Source organism: Myodes glareolus, chromosome 4 (genome assembly GCF_982192425.1).
Source record: "Myodes glareolus chromosome 4, mMyoGla1.1, whole genome shotgun sequence".
NCBI lineage: Eukaryota > Metazoa > Chordata > Mammalia > Rodentia > Cricetidae > Myodes > Myodes glareolus.
Genome location: NC_142029.1, coordinates 78,420,611 through 78,441,963, shown reverse-complemented (window position 1 = coordinate 78,441,963; position 21,353 = coordinate 78,420,611). Strand labels below are relative to the sequence as shown.

Genomic DNA, 21,353 nt, shown 5'->3' with positions numbered 1-21,353 from the left:
CAGCCTTGACCAGTTTCCTAAGCATGCTGTCTGTTTGGTCAAGAAAACAAATGAAGCCCCACCGAAGGAATAAGGGGTGATTATTTGGAAGAGAGTCTATGCTTGAGGAGACCTTTCCAAAGAGGCATTCCTGTTAAAAACAGAAAAAGATTAGGAAAACCCGAGATTTTACTGTCTCTGCTTCTGAAATGTATGTGCATGTGCACACACACACACACACACACACACACACACACACAATAATAATAATAATAACAATAAGGCTGAGAACAAGGAAGAAACCAGAGGAGGAATGGCTGCTCAGAGAAGGGTGGAGGGGGGCTGCGCCCCCTGACAACATGGCTGCCCTTGTCTCTCTACAGAGCATGTAATGGAAGGAGCCTCAGCCCCTTCCTTCTGCCCCTTAACACTTGGTGCTAGAAAAATAATAGAACAAAGCCACTCCCACCCCCAGGCTCTCTCCGGTGCAAGTGCTAGACTTCCACTCCTGACAGTAGAATCCAGGGGTCGACTGCATCCCCCTTTCCAGCCTGAGAGCCTGCTGAGTCAGCACTGACAGCTTCCAGTCTGGCTTTTGTGATGTGAAGCCCCTTGACTAGGCAACAAGACTAGGGACTGCCTAGCTTCCAGCACCAGACGGTGGGCAGGGCTTTCAGCTTTTGCCCTGTTTCTGGATGCAGAGAGAGCTTGTTCTGCCTCCTACCAAGCAGCAGTCAGAGAAGGCAGATGACAGGCCTGCGGAGTTCCACACCCCGGCTAAGGCTTTTGATACATAATTAAAGAGGAGAGAAAAGAGTTTCCTGGTTCAGTATGCTGTGCTGCGTGGATTGGTTCTTTTTTTTTTTCTTCCTCCTGCAGAATGCAACTATGGTCTGCTTTCTTGATGTTCCTCTGTGTGTGTGCTGCAATGAATTTTAATGCCTGATGCCTTTGAGGTTTGCTTCTGCGAGCAGAGCAGACCTGTGACAATAAGCCAGGCTCATTCGCATGGGTTTAATGCTGATGATGGGCGTGAGGATTTTCTTGTTTGTGGTATTTTTGCATTTGAACAAGCAGTGAAGCTAACATCACCCTCTCTTCTACCGTGCCCCCTACTGACCCTTTTCAGCCTAGTGCTGTATGTGTCCCAGGCAATAGGAGAAAGTTGCATGACCATGTGTACAACCCTGTCCTATTTGAGACACCTCTTTCTTTGTATCTCAGTCTTGTCTATCAATGAAACACAGTCTTGGCTCCAGACTTCTCCTGAAAGAGAAATGAAGTTGTTCTCCTTTTTGACGAGTGTTTTATTTTTAAACTTCAGACATTTCTATCTGCAGATAAGATGCTTAGTCGCGAAATCTGATAGCAGGAAGTTGGAGACTGTTTTATTTTGAACCACTTGACTACTGACCCAGATCATAAGTCCCGGTGGATAGCGAGATAAAAGAGAGGCCGTCATGACTGACAGCAGCCTGCCTTAGTGTGAATGCCTTCCTCCCCATCAAGACAAGATGGAGAGCATGTGAGCCACAGTGGAATGGGAGCAGCGTAGCCAGGACCACACAACTCCATCAGTCAAATAACAGGGATGAAATTAAGTGATGTTTCCTAGGTGTCTATGTTTGTGTGGTATGTCTCTGTGTGTGTGTGTCCGTTTGTGTATGTCTGTGTGTGTGTTCGTGTGTGTATATGTTTGTTCGTGTGTGTGTGTCTGTGTGTGTGTCCGTGTGTGTATATGTATGTTCATGTGTGTCTGTGTGTGTGTTTGTGTGTGTATATGTATGTTCGTGTGTGTGTCTGTGTGTGTTCATGTGTGTATATGTATGTTCGTGTGTGTGTGTGTCTGTGTGTGTGTCTGTGTGTGTGTGATGATCTATTTATGTTCAAAGGTGAAGGTAGTTTTCATAAATAAAAGCAAGAGGAACTTCTCGTCACTTATACTTCCTGCCAGGCACCTTTGTCAGGAACCTGTGGCATGATAGACCATAAAGTCATGCATTCTGTTAGCTCAGGGTGGCAAAGGCATACAGCACTTAGCCAAAGCACTTCCTTCTCATTATTTTCAGTCAGTGGCATACTTTCAGAAAGATATCTTTACCTCCACTTTGCCCTTCTCTCTTAACCTCAACTGTCAGTAGCTAGAACTTGCCCCCAGGCCTGTGAAAGTTCTGATAGGAAACCTAAGAATTTGGGTCGATTATTTAATCCCAGACTGCAATGTGGAGTGAAACTCATTGCAAAAGGAATATTGGTGAACTCTAACAGCAAAACCCTGGTTTACTCTGTAGTTCTCAGACCCCTTTCTTATCCATGCAGTCTTGGCAAATCTGAAGGCATCATTGGGTCCATAAGTAGTCCAGTGTACTTTTAATGTCACACTCTCTGCATGCTGGACCAGGGTCTGATTTCTGCTGTTTGGTATTGATGCAGTCATTGTATCAGTACCAGAGGGTACCTAGCCCTTTACCTGTACTGACCTTTAGCTTTTATGTGTGCCTTTGCTCTGAGGAGTCCCTTAGGGTGTTAGGAACATCGCGGGTATGACATAAAGAAGTGGAATTAGACCCTACACGCTGTCCCTCTCTGGCCTGTGACTCCCCAGCCTCCCTCAGTCATTTCCCTCTCCGATTTGGCCAGAACAAACATGAACTTGCTCTCATTAATTAAACACAATCTGTTATTGTTTCAGGACTCTTCCTTGATGGCCTACAGCTGTTTCACTGCCATTGCTTCCCCAAGGATGCTGAGACAATTCTGGAATCTGCAAATAAATAACGTGCTCTTTCCTTTCCTTTTCTTTTTTTTTTTTCTTTTTCTTTAACAGTCTCTGAGATTGGCCTAGATTGACATCTGGGCCTTGACAGAAATACCCCCTCATTTTTAAAGTGTTCATGCTCCTTGGTGTGGTATTAATACGCAATGTTGCAACTGTATCTAATGCTTATTGGTGTTGTTAACCAAATGCGCTATATAGTTTGTTATCTCCTCCTTCTGGGCAGCACAGTTGCCTTCCCAGTGTTTCCTGTATAAGCTGCTAATTTAATTTGATTTCTCCTTTTATTTAGTCTGTGATTTTGTTGTTGATTTTTTTCTCCCTACCCATTGTTTACATCAGTTTTTAATTTTTTTGTATTTTCCATGTGACCTCCTCCACTTTCCTTTCAACCAATCATGTGCGTGCGTATCATGTGACTTTGTCATGTGGCTTGCATGGTGCTGATGATGTCGTCCACGCTGGTGAACAGAAGGTAAAACTCTTTGTTCTGATTAGAGGACTAAACCTGGAACCGCAGCCTGGCACGCATTTCTTCTTGTCTCAGATATGTTCAGCAGAGCCATTTGAAAGATCTATTCTAGTTCTCAATTCACATCTAGAATTCAACAGTCCTTGCAACCTGGACATGGCAATCTGATAACCTTTAGTTTAATATTTTCCCTCAAGAAATCTGGTCCCACCCACTGCCCTCTCCTTAAAGCCACATTAGCCACAGTACAGTTTGGAAACTTAACTTTGGAACAGGCTTCACAAACGTGATTTCCCAGAAACGTGCCTTGCAAATTAGCCTCATTGCTTAACTTTATATCCAGTAGCTCCTTAAACCACAATTGCTCCAAAGTGAGCTGCAACCCCTGCAGAAATGGTTTGAGACCTCCCAGTGCTCCCTAAAATCAGATAAATCCGTGCAAAGGTTGCACTCCTGTAAAAACCAGAGAGTGCTTCACGAAATTTGCATAAATGGAGGACTTTCTGAAATAAGAATCTGGATTGATGGCTGAGGTGTCACTTTTCAAGAGTGGCCCTCCCCCAGGCAGGAGGCACAAATCAAGCAAAAGTCACTTGGCAATTAGCGATGACTTGAAGTCTCCGTGTAATCAAGAAGCACATGATTGACCCTTACCGAAAAGGAAATAAAATTATAGCCTGATGAAGTGCAGAACGGTGACGAAATAATTAGCTAATATTGTGCCTGTCACAACCTTGTTAAAACACCGCTCGCTCACCATCAAGAGAGAAGGGGACCTCTGCTCTTGACTCCTCCCCCACTAAAATCAGACCTACTCAGAGCCTCCCCTGGGAGTCACAGGCATTCTGTTCTCTCCTAACGGTAAAGTTACTTCACATCACACCCTAAAGACACATACAGGCTGCAGTGATGACGTAGCCGGACTAACACCAATAACCACTCGGTGTGCCTGCGCATGCAAGGGGCTCCCTCCATTTGACCTCACTGCTGACCTCCCTTCTCTGAGAACTGATTGGGCGACATCCACACAGTCAAAATCTCAGTAGCTTGTCTTGCATGGTCTTTGTTCCTGATCTGGTCCCTGAGTCACACTCCCTGTGTGTGTTACCCTCTGTGCATCCCCCTTTCCTTTGTCCTCCATTGGCCATCGCTGAGGACTTCCTCTTTGTAGGTGTGGCAGCACCCCCTAATCCAGTCCCATTTACACCCAGACTCCCAGGCTTGCAGAGTTGTCTGATATGTTACGTGGTATGCAACAAAATAGGAATGTCCCTAAAACAAAAGAAACTTGCAAGCCCCAATAATTGATCTAAGTTAAAGAGGGGTGTTAGAGGGCTGTCTTCAAGACCTGTAATCAAGGCCAAAAATTTGGTGGTAAATGTTTCCTGAAGCTGTCCCAAAGCACACCTCGGTGCTGATCCAAGCTGTCAATGAAAAGATAGAGTCCCAGGGGGCCTTGGAGGAGTCCAGGCTGCAGTGGCCCTCACATCACCCCCGCGTTCCCATCCATTTCAGACCCTCAGCTCTCGTATGAAAGGGCTAAGCAGAAAACTGGCTGTTTTCACTTCAGGTGAACTACCAGCAACCAGGCAAAAATTTAACAACAACAAAAAAAAGGCAAAGGGGGAGAAGGGGGAGGGGTTAGAGCAAATGTTTGGGGAAGGAAAGTGAAGCTTTGTGATTACTAAGGACTTAAGGACTTGAACCTGACTTCAGATGATTTAAATAAGCCAGTAGCTTCTCTCTTGTTACTGAGTTGTACATACGACAGCTAATGGAATCAGATAGTCCCTGTCTCCCCCGATCCATCTCTTCCTACCCATAACTGACTGAGATGTGTTTAACACTTGCTGGAAGCTCCACCCATCTTAGGTTCCGCTGGGCAATATTTACTATGTCCTGAAGCAATGGATGAAAGAAGAGGGAGCTTAAGCCAGGGACTGAACCCCATTACTCATCACCAAAGAGCAGAGAGAAGAGAGAAGCTTAAGCAGCTGCCCTCAGGACAGCAGAAGTGAGTTTGCTGGGGGGAGCTGAACTCTGCCCTTTGCAAACATCTATTCTGAGCATGCCCCATGTACCTGCAGAGCTCAAAGTGCTGCCACCGAGCAGTGGTTTTATAGGCCATTATCCATGGGTTCTGTAAATGGGACTCCCCATTTCCCACCATCAGCATGAGTGTGACAAGCTCCCTGTACTCCCTCTGTCACTGTGCTGCATGTCTGAGCATGGCTCCCTTCACACCCCATTCATAATAAAATCTTTTTTTTGTTTGTTTGTTTCTTTAGCTACTGACCCTGACTTGTATTAGGCAATGCTGGTTCTGACGAACTAAATTCTTTAACCCCACTCTTCCTTCTTAGATTGAAAACATCACTAACCACCCCTTCCACACCCTCCTTTATTTTTTTTACAGCTGTGTGTTTGGAGCCTCGGTCTCTGACAGGTCGACACAGACTTTCCACCAGCCTTTCTGCTCTAATTGCCTTTGTTCCAAAGGATCTCCCACACTGGCGGCTCCCAGGGTAGAGAGGTAGCAGGAATGGTCTTCAGAGGGAGACAGTGGTGCATTTTATCTTGCCTGAAACCTGTGAATAGGGACCGGCTTTGGAAACTGCCGGATCCCCCGTGGTTACCACCTTGAGGGCAGAAACGTCCTAGTAGCCCAGGTCTTCTTACTACCCAAACCAATGTCCGTGAAATAGTGAAGAAGTGTATCGCCCCCTTGTGGCATGGAGGCAGGAGCAGAGTTCACTCGGGCCATAGTTATTTCTGTCCTAATTTCCTCAACCTGGATCAGCCCCATAACCACAAGCCAACCTTCATGGTCACTTATTTTTTTTTTTTTAAGGACAATGAAACAAAGATAATTGGTCAATTAATCTGTTGGTGCTTTCATGCCACCCGCAAGAAGGGAACCGGTGTTTCTGTGGTTCAGTCTGTCAGAGTTTATTTGTTGCTGCCTAATTTGCATTTTGTGCTATCGTCTGAGCCCCCCCCCCCAATACCAACACGCATTCATAATTCCTAAGAGAAATGGGGCTGAACTGGACTCTGCACCAGGTCTCTCAGTGAGCTCGTCCCCAGGGAGCTCAACATCCTTTCTCTGTAAAGATCCAAGGTATTGCAATTGGAGAGATAGCTCAGTAGTTAAGTGCACTGGCTGCTCTTGCAAAGGACCTGGGTTCTATTCCCAGTATCCACATGGCAGCTCACAACCATCTGAATTCCAGTCCGAGAAGATCTGATACCTTCTTCTGGCCTATGTAGGCACTGGGCACTTGTGTGGTATACAGACACACATGCAGATAAAACATTCTTATACATTTTCAATAAATAAAGCCCAGGGAACTGCTCACTTCCCTACCCATTCATTCCATATTTCAGCATCCCTTGAAACCGGGGACTAGGGTGACAAAAGTCAAGTCACCTTAGACAGGCACATCCTTAACCCCAAAGAGGGGGGAAAAACAGTTGTCTCCAGAGGCCTCTTTTGGGGCAAACAATGTCAAAGACAAATTGGCACCTTTATCTTCAACATCACAGAGCTAAGCTTTGGAAGTGTGGGAAATCCGGGGAGAGGCCCCCAGAGATGTGTCAGGGAGAGTTATAGGGGCAGAGAACAGACAGCCTACATCACATTAGAGACATTCGCTTGACATCTCTAGCTAAGAACTCCATTTTAGGAAGGAGAATTAGTGGCCTAATAACTCTAAATCCCGATTCCCCAAGGCAATTTGCTAATCCCCACAGGACCTGTCAATACTGGTCCTTGATGGAACTGTAATGTGTCTGAGCTGGAGACATAAAATAGGCTTCCCATCTGAATAGGGAAATCATCCACTTTAGACTTTTATAAAGACACATGTAATAATAATAATAATAAAAGGCATACACGAGACTAAATTGCTGGTAAGAAATAACTAAACAAGGGAGACTGGAGCTGGCTTAAGCAAAATGGACAGGATTTTAATTCACAACAGTGCTATTTGATAGCCTTCAGTGCAAACTCTAGATCTATCACTAGGTAATCTTGAGTGTAGCTGAGATCACCACCCTCAGTGCAGATCTGTATGAAGAAGACAGAGCGAATGAGGGCTGGAGGGTTGACTCAGCAGCTAAGAAGACTACTTTTGCAGAGGGCCCAAGGTAGTTCCAGCACACAGTAGGCCGCTCCCGAGGCTCTGACAGCCCCCTCCTCATCTCTGTGGACACCGGCCCTTCTGTCCACAAACCCACACACAGACACATACATACGTGACTTATTCAAAATAAGCCTTTAAAATGGGTGAGCGTGAACAGAGACAGAGCCTCTAGTGGGGTGCTGGTTGGGCCCTTGGTTTCTCATGCTAAACGTGCTGCTGGCCTTGTGCTTGCTGGAGTGGAACAGGGACCCTTGCTCTCCTTTCTCAGTTCACAGATGCCTTCGCGAGCCCTGAGCTTGCTATGGTTTTTGTTGTGAAGTTGTGCATCCAGGAGTTCACCAGACCCCTGCTGATGAGAGGCAAGGCATGAAGCCGACTCAGATTGAAGGGCTCAAAAGCGCAGTAATTCCAAAGGAAGAGCCTGTAATCTCCATGGCCAGAAATATACGTTTCAATTATGGTTTATGGGGGGGCTCTCATAGGGCCTGCCCATGGTATAGCCGACACTACATGGCCTTTTTCTTACTATTTTCTTCTTGCGTGTATGATTTATGTTCTGCTGGAAAATATCAGGACCGCCCAGGATTTCATATTTGTTGTTGTCAAGGTTTATTTTTAAAGTAGCGCTGTGTTCGGCTTTACCATAAAATATGTGAGGGGAAAAGAATTTGATTCCTAGATGAAGCTCAATCCAAAGGGTATAATTAACCCCAGGGGTCTTCTTAAAGCAACCTGCCTATTGCTGATGAACAGCAAGCCAACATTTACAAATAATTACAATATTGGTTCTTCTGAAATTGCCCATAATGATTTCAGTCACAGCAGCAGCCACCCCAGAACCTTGGGACCCCCCTGAATCATTTCCTCTGCTACTGGGTTCAATTAAGCAGTGAGCCTTTTTAACGCTCAGACTCCATTGTCTCTGCAATGACCCCGTCCTCACCAAGCCTGGTTCTGTGCAGACCAGGAAGTTTTGTTAGCCCCATTTCTAATCTATAAGAAAAACCAGACAGCAAGTGTTTGAGGATTCGTAAGAACATGGATTTAACAGTCGCTCTTCCCCAACCTTAATGAACTTATAAAAGCTTGTAGGGCCACCACATTGGTCCAGAGCTCCACATTAGCTGAAAATAAATCTTCCTGCAAGTCATAGGAAAGGTTATATATACTATTGCTCAAGAACCCCACTATCTTTTTAATGATCATAAAACTATATATTTTTTTCATTTTGTTAGAAAATCATGTCATTCACCTTTGAGATTTCATTGCCTGATAGACAACTTCTAAAACTCAATTCAACCCATTTGTATGATTAATCATAGGCAAGGCTTTCTAAATGAAGCCTAAATACTATATGATATGAAATGTTCTACACTCCAAGCTAAAATAACTATGAATCAGAGTAACCTTGTCAGGCAGAATGATAGCTAACTCTACTGTTTGAGTACAGTAAACGTCAGAGCTGTGGCAGAGTTTTCAGGTGTTGTTTTGAGATTATATGCATATATTTTCAGAAACAAATTCAGAGATAAGAGACTGCCCTCAGCAGGGCTGCTGGGTTCTTCAGGGACTCCTGGGAAAGGTGCCTGTTCATTTGCATGCCTTTAAAGGGACTTGGAAGTCTCTCTTCAAAGACAAGAATATTCTTAAAGAAAGTTTTACAAAACCATAAAGCAAGAACTTGACAATGGTGTATCATTAAGACACAGAGCTGTTGCTCTTAGGGCGTGTCTCCTGAAAAAGGTTGGCTGAAGGCCATTTATTGTGTCTTCCACCCCCATGGTGTTGCGAAGAATAACCAAGGCAAAGTTGGTAATTTCCCTAAATCTACCCGTGCAGGGGTGGCAAAGGGAGAAGGGGCCTTAGATTTGATTCTGTACCCCCGTTTACAAAGAGTGGAAACAAACCGAGGCAGATGATGCTTTATAGCTCCCACGAAGCAGAGTTCAGAGGAAGTGTTTCCAGGTGCTGACTCTGCCTGGAATGTCCACAATGCTCTGTTCTCAAGAGGAAACAGTGGGGAGCCTTCAACAACGCAGCTGGGTGGACTCCCCTCCACCTCACTCCAAGGAGGCCTCAGACAATCACTTGCCTGGCGAATCCCCTCCTTCCTCAGCAGAGGGACACCCAGCTCAGTCCATGTCATGATTTTGAGTGCAGAACACCATTATACCATTTCCATTCAGTCCTGGCCACCAATCATCCCAGTTATTTCAGGACTAAGGGGTTTCCTGGGAGATTGAACTTTCAGTGCTAAAACCTGTAATGTTTGAGGGTCCCTGGGATAAAGCGGTCACCTCAGTCTGTCAGAGAATAGAACTTGTTGAGTTCTCTCACGGCTCCATCAGGACTACGGCATTCAGTATTGTGAAATCTACCAAAGGGCCTGACCTCATTCTACAGCAGACTATGCTTTGAGTCACACTGGGCATTTATAATGGTGTCGATGCCATTGACTTACTTCCTAAGACGCTAGAAAAGCTCAAAGGAATATGAAAAGCCTACATAGATTGACATAAACAAACCAGGTCCAAATGCTTTTCTCTAAATAGCTGGGGACAGTGGCTACATTCTAGCTTTAAAAACAGGACAAGTATTTTTCTAAAACCTATTTATCTTTGTATTTCTACTTCTTTATGTTTCTTAAATTCCCAGTTGTAGAGAGCAGATATTAAGACTGACTTTTCCTAAATAACCTTTGGGCATCAAAACTGTTGCAGTATGTGTCCGTCCTCATCTCCTCCCGCTTCTCAAAGCCTTTTCGTACACACATCTCACCAAGGAATCCCGCCTGTTGCAGCAAGAGGCTGGGTTTCTAACCAGCTCCAGACAATGTGCATGCTGTACCCCAGGGGATGTCTAGTAGGGCTCCGGGTGGCTTGTTCTCTCTGTTTCCATCGTTGAATCAAAGGGAGGAGGCTCCCAACAACTGAACAAGGACACCAAGCTAAACTCCAGCTTTGCCAACAGCCTTCCATTTATGGCCAGGGGTGCATTGTGAGGTCATCAGCTTCTTTCCCTAGTGACAAGTCCCTTCCTGGCTCTCCCGTCACCTCCCCCCATTTTTTTCAGTACCCCCGCTTAGAAAGATAGTGGACTACAACCTCCCCATGAGATCAGGAAATAGATCAGAGTCTGGTCCTCTCTGGAAGCCCTCTGGTTCCTACAAGCAAAGAGTTTTAATTTCAACCCTGTATTACGCATTTCCTCATCTGCTCCTCTTAGCGCAGGCTTGCAGTTTCTGGTCCAATAGGTCAGCATCACATTGCAGAGCCATCCTGGCGCTCTCTGATAGATCACACGCAGGTTCAGGATTCACGATGCTACCATCCAAGTGAGCATAAACTCCAAATGCAGAGAAACAAACAACTTTGCTTTTCTTGTCGCAAAATGCCAAAGCCATCCCCCACAACTCTCACAAAGAAAATGCCTGCAATGATAGTTACTTTAATACAATAAAGAGCCAAAGATTATCGCTCACTTGACTGAGCCGTAAATGTAGTTACATTCACAGGAAACTTGCCTATGGCAATTCGTGTTTTATTTAGCCACAATTGGAAACGTGTTTTTAAGTGATGCTAAGCAATAAAATTTAATTCATGGAAAGCTGGTTGCGAGAACATAGCATCATTCACCCCCACCGGTGACCAAGCCCTCGGGACTCGAGGGTGAGTTATGATGTTCCTAGGGATAAAAATGCAGGGCTATTCTGAAAAGCAATTTGATGCTTTAAAATTTCCTATTCAGACCTGCTTAGATTTGCCCATATTTCAGGCACTCTGTCAAGATGTGTCAGGTGTATAGATATCAAACATGTAGAGTTGGGGGAAGAAATGTGAGTACCGGTGCGAGAGACAGAAAAAGAACTGTGTTCACAGGGAATGTTTTCCAGAATATTCCCACAAAGCACCCCCAGCCATGACCGAATGAGGCAGTCCAGTGGGATTCAGAGCTCTAAATTCACTGCTTGTTAACCATTTGAATTTCTGATAAAGCAAGGACAGTGCCCAGTCCCACCGCATCACTCCGTCCCGTTTTGATGGGCCCACTTCTCATCCCATGCACCCAGATTTCATGGGAGTTTGCTGGCTATTTCAGGGGAACCCAGCGCACCCAAGCTGGAAGGGCAGATGGGAGAGGATGGGAACTCCATCAAAGTGAACCTGATCAAGCAGGATGACGGAGGCTCCCCAATCAGGCATTATCTGGTCAAGTACCGAGCGGTAAGTAGTCCCATCCTCAGACCCCCTCTCCCTACCCTGGGACCCTGATACCTACCTTGTTGGATCAAGAACTCGAGAATTCCAGGTGAGGCAAGGGTAGGGCAGGGTCCCACTGGGCAACTTGAAGGAGACCCATGAATCTTAGCAAAGGTTTTAAATCCCAAGACTGACATACCACTGTTAGGCCACGCCCACAGTGGACCCATTTTAAGACTTCTGCTATGATTGGGATGGTGAGAACATCATCATGGTTTTCCTGATTCTTTCAGTTTTTCTACAGTGTTTTTTTTTTCCCATAATCTAAGACTTCTGTGCAAAATTGTCATGCTGCCATCCAGCAGCCACTGCCTTTGATAAAGTGTGTCTCCTGGACCAGGTGCTATATCCGGGTGTAGTTCCTGCCCTGGATCCCAGGAAGTGGGTATTACAGCTAGCTCCCACATTGCAGATGAAGCAACTAGAGCTATAACAGCCAGAAACTGATGTCCCCACACTTACGGGCTAGGATGAGTTGGAATCCAGTCCTGTAAGCTCTCGCCTGGCTTACTTTGAGATCCAAAGTTGGATCCCCTGCCTGCTCTTCTCAGCACCTCAGCTGGGCTAACTGCTAACAGGCAGCTTGACGCCACGCTTCCCCTGGTGGCTAGCTCACCACCTACCTAAGATCTCTACTAGACCATCTTTCATCCCCACGCCCCAAACTGAGAATCCCTCTCTTCCAGTTTCAGAATAACATTTTACAAGCAGTCGCGGGCCAAGGGCCATGGTAGTGGGTAGTGACTGTCTCTGGGTGCTGGGAATAACCTGTTTCTAAGGTTTCTTAATAGCTGGGGGTAAGGGACCAGAGAGCAGCTTGCTTTCTCCATGAAGCCCCAAATAAGGCTTTTTGCAGGAAGTATGCTCATCCCTCCTTCTCCTGGGAACAGTTCCCATGTGAATGGCCTGTGGGTCCGTCCTAGAGACCACAGGCATGCTCACCCTGCAGCTGGAGGACAACCTTTATCTACTCAGCTCTCCCAACTGAATCAGGTCTGAGCCGCCACAGTAGGAGAAGCCTCAGTAAACTTCCTTAAGGGTCAGCCCGGAGATACAACTATATGGGAGGCCCTGTAGCTTGTTACTACGGGGACGAATGCCAAGACTTGCCAGGTGGCCCTGGATAACGTAGCTGGAGAGATGCTATGGTAGTTGGAATGCCTCTGCCTATTACGAACCTGAACGGCATCAAATTCCAGCTTTTCCTTTCGCCAGCATGTGATCTGAAGGCCAGGTAATCTCATCTTCCCAAACCTCCATTTCCTGATCTGAAAAGTGAGAATAAAAAGAACTCAGATCAGTTACAATATAAGTAGAGGTCCCAAAATGTCCCAGGTGCTCCTCTGTAAATGGTAACTAGGATACAGGACTCAGCTAGAAATCTTTCCCATAGGAAGACAACCTGAAGTCTGTTTGCCCGAACAGTGACTGTGGCTGTGTTTAACAGAGGAACAAAATGCCGAGCTATTTTTGATTTCAATGACTTTAACCATCCTCTTCCACTTTGAGGCTTCATGTTTGCTAAATGCAATCACATATTATTAATATGTATTACATAGCATAAAGTTTGCTTTCCTGAGTGTTTGCTTTATCGTCTGGTTGTCTCTTTTGTAATGATGTTTGCCGAGGAAGGCAGAGAAAGAAGAGTAAAGAGAGACAGCCCAGCTTCTTTGTTTTAAATTAAAACAGCGCCATAGCAACATGTGCAAAGCTAAGTTACAGCGCAACCCAGGCTTCCTGGTTAGTTTACAGGATACTAGAATCCCCTCTGGGTAATTTCCCACAGCACTCTCGGCCCTGGAATGAACACTAATGGCATCTTTGTAGCTGATCAGAACTACTTTGCCAGGTAAACTCTCTTCCTCCAGCCCCAACCAGGACCTGTGATGCTCACTGGACTGCATCCTTCCTGATACTGTTGCCGTGTTCTAACCCCTGTTCACTCCATATTGGTCAAACCCTTCCCCCGAGTGCCCAACTTGTACGTGAGGTGTATATGGCTTTTGAAAAAGCCAGAGACTATGACATGCTGAGCCTTGCAACTATAAAACCATCTGAAGATTTCTCAGGAGGACTTGAGGCCTCTCCCACACTGTTTTGGTATGCAGGTGGTTGCCTAGCAATAGCTTTGGAAACTCTCTTCCAGTACAAACTCCTTGGCAAACGTGTAGGATATACCTAGAGGGGAGGTTGGATGAAGGGGGCGGGGCGGATCTCCAGAATTTTGCATCTCTCCTTATGCCCTGGCTAGTGTTTGCAAAGCACTGTGGGATACTCCGTGTGAGCCCAATGAACATCCTTCACTTGTTCAGCCACAATGAGGCCAGGCCACTCGACAGGGAACAGGACAGCCCAGTTCAGTTCAACACATGTTTGCTGAGCTCCCTGTTATGAAAGGGAAAATGCAGTTTGGGTTTGAAGAGGCTGGGCTCCAACCTTGTCTGCAGACTGACGTGGGAAGTCAGCCTAACCTCTTGTTCATGGCCCTATAATCAGATTTAGTAAGAGCCTCAAGTGATGCCCTGAAGGTTTGTTGTAGGGATGTGGTGAAGATGGTCCAGGCAGCCCTAACTGCAGCAACTGACCTACAGAGGCTCCTCAATAGATGACTCGCCTGTCCGAATGTGGACAGCGTTCTGAAATATAACAAGAAACATTTGTTTTCACTCCTTTGAGAATCCCTTATTCCAGAGTATAAGGGAGCTAGGGTAGGTAGGGGACAACATTTGAACCCTCACCAGTCCTGAAGTTGGTGGGAAGTGAAGTCAAAACCGTGCCACACTGACATTCCTTACTTATGCTGTTGATGCCAGCAAGCAAGCCAGGAGGATGCCCCACTGTGGAAAAGCCTCAATGGTTTCTTATTTTTTTTTTTTTACATTTTGACCCCATGGTTTTCAGTCCGCATCACTCTGTGCCTCTTAGCCAGTCTCTCCAGAATGCTCACTCAAGCTCCCTGCTGTTTTCCACTGTCCCCAGAAACTTGCCTCTGAGTGGAAACCCGAAATCAGGCTCCCATCCGGCAGTGACCACGTCATGCTCAAGTCCCTGGACTGGAACGCCGAGTATGAAGTATCTGTGGTAGCTGAGAATCAGCAAGGAAAATCCAAGGCAGCTCATTTTGTGTTCAAGACTTTAGCCCAGCCCACAGCCATCCCAGGTACAGCCACCTCTGTGTTTCTGTCTGTTTTCCCGCTTTGAATTAATGCATACATGCCACGCCTCCTAATGCGCCTGAACAACCCTGACAACTTGCTTGCTTACAGCCATCCTCATGACTGGTTGCTCGTGCCAAGCTTAGTTTTGCCTTAGCCCCATCTGTGCAGTGGGTTGACATGTACCAGACTCTCCAGGAGAGTGTTGCCAAGCGTCCTGGGGCAAAAGGTACTATTTCATTTGGCCTTGAAATATCAGTGCTAACCAGTCTATGGGACTCCCCTCAGATGGGAAATGCCCCAACCCCTGCCTTGCCTTGGTTGCTGGTTGAACAAGGATCCTTGATGAGACTTTCTCTGCCATCTGCATTCTATACTAGGACCACATAACTGGTTTTATGCCATTTATATATGACCCTTGCTTTTGCTGTACAACCATGGTCTAACTCTTCTCTCTGGTGACCCCAAGAGAAGGAATAGATGGTGCCCAGTTAGCTCCATGCTTAGCTGTGAAGGACCTCTCCACTGTGCTAGAGACAAACTGAATGTCTTGGAACGGAGCAAGTGGAAAACTTAGATCCTGGGAAGCGCCATCAATGGAAGGGCAGCCAGTCTGCTAGACCATGGTAACAGCCGTGCTCCTAGAAGATGCAGATTCGTCTGTAGGATCCAGGACCAACTCAAGTGTGGGAATAAAGTGAGAGCTCTGATTGCTGGCCCGGATACCCTGTGCTCGTGGCCAGTCCCCTAATTAGGCAAATTCCTCCAAGAAGATTCAGCCATCACTTTGCCTTTCCAGAGCCAGTCAAATGCCAACCACGGGCAGGAGAGATGGCCATAGATCGTATAGATGCAGCCTGTTGGAGAAGTCCCTCTATGCTCTACCATGTTCAGATGTGGTAGGAGGACAGCCTGGGGTAGGCCTATCACGTCTACCCGGTCTGGAGAACTTACTTAGCTGATGAGCTGTTGTCAAGCTTCCTCTTCCCCGGGGAAAGTCAGGCCAGAAAGGAGATAGGCTGCCTGCCATGTAGGGTTATATGTGCCAAAGTGGGTAGCAACAGAAGGAGATCTTGGTGTGTGACTCTTTATGGTTGTTTGTGTATGTGTGTGTGTGAGTGGGTGTATGTGAACTTGGGGGAGATGTTTGGGGCCTCCAGCCAGTTGGCAGGTGAAGGTTGAGCTGTAGACTAGACATGTCAATTGGTTGATTGGACTGTGGGGAGGGATTTCTTGTTCAGTTTAGGATCCCAGTACTAGAAGGAGGTCTTTGGATGTGGCTATAGGAAGTTGCCCTCGTTGTATCTCAATAGAGTGCCCAAATGGATGTGGCCCTGCTTTTCCTCTGTCCTTTCTTTCCTGTGTTCTTTGATTGGTTTTCCCTTGGAACTGAGAGTGTTACATGTGTCCAGATCCATGCTTTTGAGCCTCTTAAGCTTCGGGGACTAGTGAGGCTTAAGTTAAGCCCTTTGCATCAGGCCATAGGCTAGTTCTTCCCCACAGTGAGACTTGACGGGCAGCATGCTTGGACATGCTATGTTCCCAGGCTGGGCACTGCCAGCCACTTCACTTTCTGGGCTTCCAGTGTGAGCATGAGAAATGCTAGAGAGTGCTAGGCGTTGCGACGACCTGGGAGAATATCATCCAGACTCCCTCTTAAGCCAGACAGGATTAGAAGGGCCTTACCTTGTCCACAGTGACTTGACGACCGCTGTGCATGTACTGAAAGGAGAATGCTCTGGTTGGACTCTCCTAGCCATTTTATTAGAATTCAAGAATAAGTCCACTTTGCATTGTATGGCGTAGATCCGTGGTCAAATTCTGTGGTCCACAGGTTGGTAGAGGGTGAGATGTTCAGGACTCTGCCAGCACGATGGTGGGGCTTGCGCAGTAGAAAGACAGGTCTGCTTTGGCTCTTCAAAGACCGCCCCGCCTCCCCAGTGCCGTGGCTGTGGTGGCGCCACCCACGGCATCTCAGCCTGGACCAGCAAAGACCTAGACACAAGAAGGGCACACTCGTTGCCGCGCCTCAGGGGCTCCGTCTCAGTGAGAGGTAACATTCTCCTGACCTGACCCTGCTCCTCTACTGCAGAGGCTCCTGCTCTCTCACTTTAATTTCATTTGCTCGCTGGCCCCAACCCCCAGATTAACCCGCTATGCTGCTTCTGGCATCGCTGAGCTGCTGACCCGGCCTATGATGTTGATACAGCACTGAACTCTCCTAACGTTTGTCAGCCTAACTTACTAAGTTGAATTAACCTTGGATTCTTGTGTTTTCTATATTTGACCTATTTTTTCTTTCTTTTTTTATCTATTTTTTTTCCTCTGTTTCTGTCTCTGCCTTCTCTCTCCTCCCCCTCCCACTCCCTCCCTGTGTCCGTCGTCACACTTGTCACCTTGGACGTCACTGGGACATCCCCACTGCCACATTTATGTCTCAACAACCACCTGTCCTCTGGGACCCATTGCTTGACACCTGCAGCCACCTTGGGAGGAAGTTCTACCTCCTACACCTTGGTCTCATTGCTTTTCTCTGTGGTGACTCTTCTTTTGCTCTGTTAGGAACTTGAAAACACACACACGCACACACACACACGCACACACATATGCACACACACACAAATTATAATTGCTTAAAAAGCCAAGTTCCTATGAAAAATGATCAGTTGTTCCCCTTTGAAAGATCCTGTCGGGCCTGTGGTTGCCCGGCCACAGCTACTGAGCAAGTGTTCTGTGTGAGCAAGGAAGGTCTTGGTGATTGGAATCAGATTTACCTCCTGAGATTTTGTTGTGCGGTGAAACTATTCTGTCACTTTGTATGGGGTCTTCCCCCTTCCTAAGAGCAGCAAAGAGCAAGAGAGAGAAAGAGAGAGAGAAATTGAGAGATTTGAGAGGTATTTCTTTCAGTACTATTTTTCAAAGACAGCATTAAGCAAGGTTTACGGGGAGGTTTCCGCTATCTGTTACTTGTGTTTTCTGTTGTCCATAAATACAGCAGAGGAAGAATTCTAGACTTCTAAAGCTTGCCTCAGATTGCTAAAGTCACCACATGTGCCCTTCACTCTAACACTGCGCCCTGCCCTCCACCTTTCAATAGGTAGTTAGCTTCGCCGGCGGTTAAGTATTTAAGTACTCATGTTGTACTTAGGTATTTAAGTCCCAAGTATTTAAGTACCCATGTGGTGACTCACCTGAGCGCTCTGCTGACATGTAGGCAGATTAAATCCCTATCCTGTAGCCCGTGCAATGGGAAAAGTAGAAATTGTCTATTGTCCTGGAGCTGATGAGCATTCTGGAAGGTGCTGAAATGCTGGTATTAGCCCAACATCTTCTGCTGTCTCTGTGAAAAAGGCCAAACTGTGATGTGCCCAATAGGAATGGGCTTTGGGATCTGACTCCCAATAGAGCTCATTCTTCCTCTGCACAGGAGGATGCTTCAGATGAGCACGAAACCTCCAGGGTCTGGGGTCTGTGGTCCAGCCATGACCTACATCACCACCATAAGTGCAGTATAGCAGGCAGGTTGGAAGTATCCTCTGTGAGTCAGTCACCCTGCCCACCTTCCCCCTACATGCTCCAAAGAGCACAAGGTAAGGGATTGAGGGGGCATTCACTACCCTCTCCCACAGTGTTAGTGCATTTGGGCAGTCTGCCTGTCCGCACTTCCAGAATGATCCAGCTTCCCTAATGGTCTCCACGATATTTTTAAAATTATTATGAAGAGCCAGGAAATTCCTGTCTGCTGTTGTGCAGTTCATGCAGAAGAGGAAATGGGTGTGTCACGTCGGATGCATGAGACCCAAGGCTGCATATCAAGCCCTAGTATCAGCGTGTGAACTTTGGGACGGACCTCCTAAGGAATACAAACTCCCTCCCCTCTCTCGGCACCTGCCATTCTACCTGTCTCATCTCTGAACATCTACACGGACGTTTAATTTATGTTCTCTTTGGTTCTTTACCAATTTCATTTCTGTTGTTACTTTTTAATGTTCAAAGACTAGCATTTCCCTTTGGGAATCCAAATGACCTTGAGTTGTGGTCTGCAGGCAAAGCCGACTCTGTTGCCACCTGCCAGTATCCCCCAGTGTTCAGCATAGATAGAGGCTTCACAGTGCTCAGCAGCTAAAACTGACAGTGCCTCTCGCTTAGCTCTGGACCCTTGGCATCTACCCACCAGCTCAGTGAAACAAGATGACTCTTGGGCACCGGGCAGTGCAGCAGAGAAAAGAACATGGGGCTTTGGGGCCTGATATGAAAATCATAGATCAGTTAAGGAGAGCTTTAGGGAGGGCAAGAGAGGTCCTACTTGGGTCCTCTTCTGATGGCCCTGGAGAGATGTCACATGCATTCACTCTAGGAGAGCTCGGAGTCTGCCTCTGCCTCATCACTGACCCACTCATAGGAGAGGGACAGTGTCAATATTTCTAAGGGGACTTTGGGAGATCGACACTAAATTTCCAGAGCCCAAGCATGGTCCCATACTCTTAGCAAACACAGGGCCCAGCTGGAAAATGTTTGGGCTTATTCCAGTCCCTTTGTAATGGTATACTCTTCTGGAGACAGCTTTAGTGTGCACTAGCCCCAGACAGACACTTGGTGCCTCCATGAAGGCTAGGGCTCCTAGTCCAGCCAGGAGTCCTTAAGAGAGCAGCCCCCAGGTAGCCCCAAGGGAGTGAGCTCACCCCGCCCCCTCTGCACTGTGAATCAGTACAGACCATATACCATCTGCCATGAGGGTTCTCTTCTCATTTTTAGAATATTTATACAGCAGGTTCAGATCATGTTTTTCTACTAATAAGAATGCTAACGTTGTTGTGTAGATAATCAGCAAGACTTTATGAAGTTTACACCTTTGCATAATTAAAGGATATAACAGTTCATGTAAACTCAACAGCGTGTTTTGATTTTCTTTGATATCTGTGTCCAACATAGTGCCCCAAATAAAAGCCTCCCCCTCCACCTCGTCTGTACTTGATAACCGATTCCCAGAGGAAACATTTACAATTGGACCCCACACTTGATAAGAAAGAGAGTCCTAGTCAAAGGCATTTTCCCATGAAAATCTGTGTACCTTTCTAAGTGATCCTGAAGGGTTCCTGTTGCCTGGGAATCCTCAGCAGACAACGAGAGAGGAATGAGCCTTTGCAAAACTGGGGAGGTAGTCACTCTGAAGATGAGGTCGGGGCTGGCACGCTCAGCCAGATGGAGAGTTCTTTAGCAAGGTCTTGTGGGTATGTAACAATTATTTCTCCCTCTAACAGTACATGCACACACACACACACACACACACACACACACACACACACACACACCCCACTTGGGGATCTTAACTATAGAGAGAAACTGACCAAAGTTTGTGTCAACAAGCTGCATTCTAGACAGAGCCAGCTCCAGGAAGGAGCAGACAGACCTATAAGAGATTTCTGAGGAACCCAGCCCTGCAGTTCAACCATTCAGGGAGCCTGACAGTTGTATTGAGACTAGGACTTCAGCACCTGGGTGCCATGGCACAATGACTCAGATCTAACTGGACACCTGGAAAATGTGAGATCCATTGAAAGGCATAGGAAAATGGACACATATGTGAGTCTCAGCCTTGGCTCAAGCCAGCTGAATGCCAAAACTGCTTTTAATGCTGAGCTCTCAAACCAGGAACCAAAGAATACAGACAGCCCCATCCAGGCACCGCTCAGGGCAGCTCTTACCTAGGGAGGTGAGGGAAAGCTGGCTTCCAAGAGGCCTTCTTTAGGTGCAAGGCTCCTAGGTGGGCTTACAACAGAGGGCAAGAGGAAGATCAAGGAAAAGACAGAAGTCTCAGAGGTTTCAGGGGTTCTTGTCTTGTTTTTGTTTATTGTTTGTTTATTTTTGCTTTTTATGACCTGTTCATAAGATGCAGGATCTAGACCTTGTCCTGTTAGCTCTCCTGGACTAAACTATGCTGTGCCATCCACAAGGGATGTGCCTGTCTCCTGATTCCAGCACCCTTTCGTCTCCATTCTGGGCATTCCGGGCTAGCACTGGAGTTTGTCCTTAGGAATAGTGGAAGGACACAACCCCTAGAGAAGCACTCCAGTACCTGGGCAAGGCATCCTAGTACAGGGAGAAGATGGGCTACACAGGAATGAAGGAGAGTGGCCAGGTGTGATGCTGGACACCTCTCCTCCCAGCTCACAGGAAGTGAGGGAAAAGGATCAGAGCCCCTGAGCAGGGAGATCCTGTCTCGAAACTCTGACATTATTAATAGGGAAATGACAACACACATGCAGTACCACTTATCCTGAGTTGCACTTCCTTCCCCTTGTCTGGAAGGACGGCACAAGATGAGATTGGCATGCTGCTGGAACAGGCTTGGCAGCTGAGGAAGTATAGTGAACTGGCTGCGGAGGCAGCTGGGCCCACTTTGCAAGTGCTGTTCGATGTAATTCTTGCAGCCTGTTCAAGACCTGGGTGTCCTCGGTCCCTTGGGAACACAGGAAACATCAGGCAAGATCTAATGGTAGAATGTGTAGCATGAATAAAAACCCAGAGACAGGGTTCAAGCTGAAGATCAGAAAAGCAAAACAGCCA

The 21,353-nt window shown here is 46.7% G+C and overlaps 1 protein-coding gene across 12 annotated transcripts in view; it reads left to right on the top strand.

The window, feature by feature from the left end:
* Ncam1 (neural cell adhesion molecule 1) overlaps positions 1–21,353 on the top strand; it is a 293,616-nt gene that overhangs the window by 263,088 nt on the left and 9,175 nt on the right. For 8 of the 12 annotated variants that reach the window (XM_087905637.1, XM_087905636.1, XM_087905635.1 and 5 more), the window contains 2 exons: positions 11,471–11,595; positions 14,611–14,791. In XM_087905637.1, the coding sequence (XP_087761763.1) occupies positions 11,471–11,595; positions 14,611–14,791 (306 nt within the window). Of the gene's footprint in view, positions 1–11,470; positions 11,596–14,610; positions 14,792–17,268; positions 19,678–21,353 lie in introns of those variants that run through there. The other 4 variants (XM_087905641.1, XM_087905646.1, XM_087905645.1 and 1 more) reach the window with 1 other exon arrangement.